Source organism: Neomonachus schauinslandi, chromosome 8, assembly GCF_002201575.2.
Source record: "Neomonachus schauinslandi chromosome 8, ASM220157v2, whole genome shotgun sequence".
Taxonomy (NCBI): domain Eukaryota; kingdom Metazoa; phylum Chordata; class Mammalia; order Carnivora; family Phocidae; genus Neomonachus; species Neomonachus schauinslandi.
Window position 1 is genome coordinate 142,149,087 of NC_058410.1, and position 8,306 is coordinate 142,157,392.

The 8,306-nt window shown below is 52.2% G+C and overlaps 1 protein-coding gene across 3 annotated transcripts in view; it reads right to left on the bottom strand.

Moving 5' to 3' along the window:
• Positions 1 to 8,306, bottom strand: part of GPLD1 (glycosylphosphatidylinositol specific phospholipase D1) — a 55,991-nt gene that overhangs the window by 11,529 nt on the left and 36,156 nt on the right. For all 3 annotated transcript variants that reach the window (XM_021697142.1, XM_021697143.2, XM_021697141.2), the window contains 4 exons: positions 6,289 to 6,409; positions 4,000 to 4,139; positions 2,367 to 2,553; positions 37 to 147 (listed from right to left, as the gene is read on the bottom strand). In XM_021697142.1, the coding sequence (XP_021552817.1) occupies positions 37 to 147; positions 2,367 to 2,553; positions 4,000 to 4,139; positions 6,289 to 6,409 (559 nt within the window). The remainder of the gene's footprint in view (positions 1 to 36; positions 148 to 2,366; positions 2,554 to 3,999; positions 4,140 to 6,288; positions 6,410 to 8,306) is intronic.

Sequence of the window (8,306 nt, forward strand, 5' to 3'; positions counted from 1 at the left end):
CCCCCCCCCCCCCCCCCCCAGCTGCAGCAGCCCTACCGTGTAGGCCAGCTTCTCGGAGCCCACCGACGGCGCTCCCACAGCCAGGTCAGGCACGCCATCCTTGTTGAAGTCCAACACGGCCAAGGCCGAGCCAAACCGACCTGAGGGCTGAAGCGGCACCAGTAACCCACCCGGGCTAAGCCACAGCCTCCAGAAAAGCAGGCGACTCCCTGGGAGTACAGGGACCCGGGCACCCAACCTGGACGCCGAGGGCCCAGGGACAAATCTGCGGCCACCGGAGCACGTCCGCGCCCCGCCTGCTGGGTGTCTGCTTGGAGGGGACGAGGAGGGGCCAGAAAGAAAAGGGTCCGTTCTCAGAAGTTCTGGGTTTTTCGAAAATGGTCCCACATGAAGGGCCAGGCTCCCTTGGAAAGTACCCAAAATAAAAACCCCATACACCAGCAACACTGGCTGCCATGTGACGAGCACTCGGAACGTTCGTCCCACGGGAGGGCACAGCGTGGACAGCACCTTACATGCACAGGGCAGGTACGTTCACTACCCCCCGTTCACAGCTTACGGATGGGAACCCCAGTCCATTCGGGGACCCTGCTCTTCCGAGCTGGATTCTCTCCTCCTGCTCTCCAGAACCAGCCTAGTCCGCAAAGCCACTCCCCCAGCTCTCCTACTCTTTCACAGCACAGGCGACAGTGAGCAGTCTTGCCAAGCGGAGGCTTGCCCCACACACGTTCCCACGGCCCAGAACCCACATCAATCATGTATTGGCCAATCGGGCTGCACCTGGCGTGCAGTGGCCTCTGGAGAGGAACCCCCCTGCGAGGCGAGAACTTGAAGAACAAGAAAGGGTTGCTCTGAGCACCAAGCATGGAGGGGCAGCCAGGGAGTAAGGGCGCCGGGCGGCGGCAGCCAGCCTCGTTTGGTCGCCAGCTGCACGTCAAGCCCTCCCACGCGTCAACCCGGCGCTCCTCGACAAGCAGACTCTTCCAGCAGAGCCACGCCCGAGGCCGCTCATCCTCCTCACTCTCCAGACAGGGACACAGGCTAACTGCAGGCCTGGGCTACACCCGCGCCTTCAGCAGCCGTAACACGGCACTGCCTCCTTCCTCGTCCGATGGGTCTGAGAGCGTGCATCCCCCTCCACAGGCAGAGCCCGGCCGGCAGGAGCCCCAACGCTCTGACACGGCACGGCGTTGTGAGGAAGGAAGGAGCAGAGACACCTGGGCGGCTCAGTCGTTAGCAGCTGCCTTCGGCTCAGGTCATGATCCCGGGGTCCTGGGATCGAGCCCCGCATCAGGCTCCCTGCTTCTCCCTCTCTGTCTGCTGCTCCCCCTGCTTGTGTGCATGCTATCTGGCAAATAAATAAGTATCTTAAAAAAAAAGAAAAAAGAAAAAAAGCAACAGGAATGGGTAAACTTATTTTGGAACATTCTCATGTGGTAGCAGAAGGTTCCAGAAAATGCTGTCCGTCTGGGACTGTGAAACCTCACACACTGGCCAGCCAATGGAGGATCACCTCTCCAATGCAGGGCTCCTTCTGTCTGGTCGTTAACCCCATACCCTTCATGTGTAAAGTATGTCCAGGCATGTCATCTTGTTTTGTCCTCACAGCATTAATTCCACAGCAAAAGCAGTTTCCCCAGGACAAAACCACAGTCTGATGTCAAGTCCAGCGTCCCTTGCCCTGCTGCTTGCTGCTGGGAGCGCGCAGTCCCACCAAAGCCCCCAAGCTCATCTGTGACCAGTTGCAAGGCTGCCTGTCCCCCCTTCCTGCTCCTGTTAAGGACTAATGCCAGTCGAGGTCCCTGCTGTCCCGAGACCGAGCGACACTGACTCCATGCGGAGCCTTTCTCCTACAGTCACCGTGGGGCTTTTCTGGGGATGCATCACCACTTAAAATCAAGGAATGAAATCTGAGCGAAGTCTGGAATTTAGGAAAGAGCCACGTACCAGAGTTGGTTTCTTACGTTTGATACGTTGACACCATAGTTACGTAAGACGCTACCTTAGGGGAAACCGGGTACAGGGTGTTTGGGAACTCTGCACTGTCTTTACAGCTTTTCTGTGAATCTAACATTCTTACAAAATAAAAATTCATATATAAAAAGAGGGAGACTTAAAAAATTCGGAGGGGGGGGGTGCTTGTAATCTCAAGAAATCACATCCTGACTGGCGACTCAGAGCAGCTCTGAATAAACAGCAGCTGTGTTTCGGGCGGGTACTGGGCCAACAGGCTTTTAAAAATGGTAAGTGTTCCACAGACGGAGGCCACCAGCCATTTCCTGGCTATTTGCTCTGGGGAACCTGCCACGAGAGACGGGCAGTGGCTTATGGACACGAGAAGGGAAAGTCGGAGCCGGACGCCCCACCTGGAAACCCTCCAGGGTCACGTGGGCCTCCTTGTCGAGATCCAGGTCGAGCGGGGGCAGGCCCAGCTCACTGCCGTACACGAGGTACACGCGCCCAACCTGGCTGTGGCCGGGGTGGCTGTAGCCCGGGGCGCCTACCACCAGGTCCCCGAGCCCGTCCTGGTTGAGGTCAGCCGAGGTCAATGCCCTGTGGGGAAGAAGAGAGAACACCCCGTCCAGTGTCTACGGAGAGCCATGGGTGAGACGGTCGCCTGCTTCTCTCTACAGAACTCCCTCTTGCTGCTTTTTTCACCCTGCGTGACTGTGGAGAATATCCACTTCTGAGGTTATATGGTTTGTGAGATCTGGTCTTGCTCTCCAAGAAACACAACAACAATAACACTGGACACATTAAGGCCTCTGGGCATTTCTGAACCTTATGACCCGAGCAGGTGAAAAGCATCTTCACAAAGCATCACATTCTGTGTGCAAACCCAGAGCCGTGAAGCGCGATCCTGGGCTCGCCGGGAACACAGGAAATCTGCATCCGGCCGACAGCACCGGGAGCTTTCCGAAAGACCAGGTAACAAATGGAAAGGATGGAGCCTGAGACCAACGTGTGTTAAGTACACCGTGTTGTTTCTACCATAGCTGCATAGGGTACCTTGTACCGTGAAGAAATTACATGTTCAACGTATTTAGTGGATGTTTCCAAACGAGGGTCTATGACCCACCGGTTATAGATCAAAGGTCCAAATGTCTTTGTTGGGGCAGCTAGAAAGACCAGAAATCACGTTATTTATTGTAGTTCTCATGGCCATGTAAGGACTCCATGGCAGCACAGAAGGAAAAAGAGAAAAAAAGTTGTTTCTAAAGGGGTTGCCGCCTGGTGAGACAAACCAGACACACTGACCATGGACACACTGCTGTCCCCTGGCTCCCTGGGCTGGAAGCTGGGGAGGGACCTCTGCACCACCCCCCATCCCCCCGTGGCAGCAAGCCCAGCAGGGGACCACCTTTGGCTGTGTCAGGAAGGCGGCCAGGAAGAGCCATCATGCACAGGGGACCAGCCAACAAACAGCATTCACCTCCTGTCGCCCGAGCTGGGGCTGAAAGCATCAGGGGCCCCCAAAAAGAAGGGCTGTCAGCAAATCGTTCCAAGGGAAACAGTGTCATCTGGATCTGAGAAGTGTGGCTGAAAAAAGAGGTTTCCCCCAAACCGCCATACACTTGGGCTTGGTTTGGGTTGATCATGAAACTCAAGAGGAACCCCCAACATTCTAAGTATACAATTATTGTGGTGTGCTCGGCTTTTGTCCTATGAAGCAATGATATCCCCATCACTGTAATAGCTGTTTATCCACTCCTAATGTCGTGAGATTCCCAGAAGGACATCGAAGCTTGGCCATTGTCCTACAACACTTCATCATGGTAATTATTCAGTAAAGTGAAAGCTCCCTGTGTTTAAACACATTCTGACCCATTTTAAGGAGACAGTTTCATCTTTACAGTAACTTGACCACTATATTAATGTTTTTGTTGATGATGAACTAATTGGAATATAAGGTGCTAACAGGTGCCACCAAAACCATCTGTTGAAATGACTGAACTTCATACTGGGGACAGCTTTCGGGAGTAGGAGAAACACACCTACCAGCCGAGTCTCGTGTAGGGAACAGACAGGAAGTAAGATGCCAGGGGGCTGGAGACATGTTTCCATGACTGCTGGGAGCTGCCTGTGAACATTGTCCGTATGTTCCTTTCCAAAGTCTGGTACAGAAAAGTAAGGGAGTCCTGGAAACACAAAATCGTTACAGGTAAGGACATGTGGCATAATCAATGAAAACTATTATTTCTCATCAAAAGTATTAGACTTTCTAAAGGAAACCCATTTTGACAGTGCTAAAAAAATAAAGCATCAATTCCTATCAGTAAGATCCCTTGGGAGGAGCAATTAGGGAGGGAAATCACGACCCCTGTATGCAGGGAGGGAGGGCAGGTGCGGCCCTAGCGTTCAGGTCCGGATGGCAACAAAGAGTTAGCTGGGCCTTCACCTGAACCAAAGTCAGGAGAGTCCCTACGAACCCATAGAACATAACAAAATCAATTTAACGGATTAAAACGGCTTAAACGTTCAATCTAGAACTAGGACTGTGTGTGTATGTGTGTGTGTTTTTTCCCCCACTCGGACTGCACCACCACCAGGATGCTGAAAATACCCTCCAAACCACAGCCAAATGGAGGGGCTGCTGTGTTTGCTTAGGCACCAGAGGTCATCTGCCAAGCGCCGGAAGCAAGCCAAGCACGGGGACATCAAGCCCCTCAGCATGGGATCTGAGGTGTTCTGAACGTGGTTGTGCGCAGACTTGAGTGGCCCCGAATAATCCCGCCCCGTGCAGGACCCATCCACAGCCAGGGGATACAACTCTGAATCCACCCAAGGGCGAAGGAGACCCCACCAGGGCTCTGAGGCCTGGCCTGGACGGGAGCACAGTGGGCAGAGCCAGCCGGGGCAGGGGGGTGCCCTGCAGGACGGGGCTGTGCCTCCTGGTTCCGCACGCTAGCGTTCCCCCGTTGGCTGCCCCCAGACGCTCACCCTCATGCCCCCTGCGCCTTGCCCGCTCTTCCAGGAAGCACTCAGCTTCTGTGTGCCAGGCACCAGGATGGGCCTTGGCAACAGAAAGTCCCTCTCCCACGGGACCACCCTTCCACAGAGGAGACCAATCTGAGTAACTACAGGACAACACGGTAAGTGCTGTAGTGGGGGGCCCAGGTCACGGTGGGCTACAGAATTCACGGAGCCCAGTGCAAAATGAAAATGCAGAGCCCCTGGTTCAAAAAAGTTTTAAGAATTTTAAAGATTTTATTTATTTGAGAGAGAGTGTGAGCGGGGCGGGGAAGGGAGGGAGGGAGAAAGGGTCTGAAGCAGACTGCGCTGAGCGTGGTGCTCCACGTGGGGCTTGATCCCACGACTGTGAGACCACGACCTGAGCCCAAACCAAGAGTCAAGACGCCCAACTGACTGAGCCACTCAGGTGACCCTAAGTTATTAGGAGTTTTAAGACAGCAAGAGCACTAACCCAAGTGTAGGGCCCTTCTCAGGGTGACTACAGGCCCCCCCGTGTGATAGCACACCCGAGAAGCAGGCCTGCCCGGGCCGGGCCCAACTCCAGGGGCACCAGCTAGATGGTGTCCTCTGAACCCTCCAGACGTTAAGAGCCCTTCACAATCCAATGCCTGCTTCCCTTCCCAAACCCCTCCCAGTGCCTTGTATCCCTGTCTTGTTTTCCAAGCAAACGAGTCTACTCGTATTTCCAAATATCCCCAAACTTTCCCAAGAGATACATGCTCACTGACGAAATACTATCTACTATTCAAGGCCTAATGCAAATGCCGCCTCTGCCGTGAAGCTGTCTCTGAATGACAGCGAAGATGCAAGCTTATCTTATAGGCAAAGTATTCCCCACCCACATGTTATTTGCATTCTATTTGCATATGATTATTTGTGTATTTATCACCCCAATTAGACAAATTTTCTAAAGGTCAGAGTCCATTTCCCTTTCATCTTAAACCCCCAGTTGAACATCTGGCACTTAAAAGGTGATCTCACGGACGGATTTCATATGCATCATCCCCCTGCATGGGGCTCTGCACGGTGAGCCTGCCATTTTGCTGACACGGTTTGCCTAAGGGCAAAGCAGGCCTGGCCCAGGTGCCCAGGGCCACCTCGGGCTCCACTGGACTGGCCCAAGGCCACAGAGGTCCACACCCACATCTCAGAACATCTCTGGAAAAAAACAGTTTTGGAGGCCAAGGATATTTGTGGCCTGGCTCATGCGCAGGTGACTCTCAGTGAATGACTGAAGGGCCAGTGAGTCTATAATGACAAGATCGTGGGGGCAGCATGTCCCTCCTTCCCCCACCGGAAGCAGAAAACTCTTACCGAGGTCCAGGAATCCACGCTGAAGAGCACACCTCTTTTAGTATAGCTTATATTTTTCGTAACATCTTTGGTTAGGGATGCAGTCAGATTCCTATGGAAATCATTTTTCTGCACTCTGGAGCTGTTGAAAAGGGAAAACAAAATGGGTCAGACTGAGGGAGCAACAGGCCCCTGAATGAAGGAATTGAAGAATACATCAAGTCGATCGCTGGTGAGAGAACGTAACATTCGAGTGTCTGGAAGTTGAAGAAACACCTTTCATGTGACATCCCACGGAATTTTAATGAATATGTTTCCAAGGTGTAAAAGCCTGTCCTTATCAAAAATGCTTCCCAGAGCCTCAAAGTCCTATAGCATGAAAGTTGTGAATTTCTTCTAGATTACTTAAAAAAAAAAAAAAAAGAGTTTCAATATTCCACACAAATAGTCAAGAAATAATGTAGCTATTTGGGAAGCCGGCATGCGGGCGTACGGATTTATCTTTGAAGACCTGCTAGAATGAATCCAACGATAAAAGCACGTTTTCAAATTCATGCATTCTAACGAGACTACAAATCAGGTGCCTAGAGGAGATGGACAGGCTTCCCAAGTGACTGAAGTGAAGCCCACACAATGGGAGTGAGCAAAGGGGCGCGTGTGAAACAGCCCAGCGTGGGGACCCTGACAGTCTAGAGACTGCAAGCCCGACCTAAAGGCACTCAAGTCAGTCACCAAAAAGGAAGGGAGGTGGGAGGGAGCAAAGAAAAGAAAGAAAAGACTGGCCTAATTTAATAAATCCAACCATGAGGGCTTAACTGAACCTGCCTGTCTTCTGTTCTTCTGAAGCTCTCTGCTCTCTGACCTTAGGACCCTTCACTGCTATGTCCTGTTTGAGCGTCTAACCCTCGCTCACGCTGAAGTGTCTCGGTTGAAACACTTCTTCACCGAGAGCTCCCCTGGGACGGGGTTGGGATGCTCTGTGGTACATCCTCTTCCCTCCTACACTTGAGAGCATGTATGAGTTCTGGCCAGCGCCCATGCACCTGCCAGGACGCACGCCCTAATACAGCAGGAACGCCTTCTGCCCTGCTCACGAGGCCTCAGCGCCTAAACCAGCTCCTGGCAGCAGACAGGAGGAAATATTGCCTTATTGATATTTGTAGTAGTAATACAGTTTTAAGCACATGCAGTTGGCACACAACCCCAGCAGGAGTACCACCCTCTGGCCCCCTTCCTCAGAAACTACCTAGAAGTCTCCTCACCCTGTCTCATCAATGACGACTTTCTCAGGGTGAAATATGGATAAAGGTTATGCATAATAACAGTGAGAGTAATATTACTATTTACCTGCCATGTTTATTGTTTAGCGAGCAACTTCCTGATGTGCTGTTTACCTCCATTCCTGCATGCTATCCAGGCCATGATTTTGGGAATATGCACTTTTTTTTTCTTTTTTAAGGATTTTATTTATTCCCTGAGCAGGGAGCCCGATGCGGGACTCGACCCCAGGACCCTAAGATCATGACCTGAGCCGAGGGCAGACGCTTCACTGACTGAGCCACCCAGGGGCCCCTGCACATGTTTTTTCTATTTTGCCAAAGGAGGAAGCTGTACCGCAAAAAAAAGTTAGCGACTTGTTCAAAAGCACATGGCTGTAAACGGCAGACCTGGAATTTGAACCTGTGTGTCTACAAATCCTGTGCCTTCAATGTCTGTTGAGCATCCTTCCGGGGAAGATGTTCTTTTTATTTTTATTTTTTTAAAGATTTTATTTATTTATTTGAGACAGAGAGAATGAGAGACAGAGAGCATGAGAGCATGAGAGGGAGGAGGGTCAGAGGGAGAAGCAGACCCCCTGCTGAGCAGGGAGCCCGATGTGGGACTCGATCCTGGGACTCCAGGATCATGACCTGAGCCGAAGGCAGTCGCTTAACCAACTGAGCCACCCAGGCGCCCCATGATTTTATTTATTTAAGAGAGAGCATGAGAGGGGGGAGGGTCAGAGGGAGAAGCAGACCCCCCGCCGAGCAGGGAGCCCG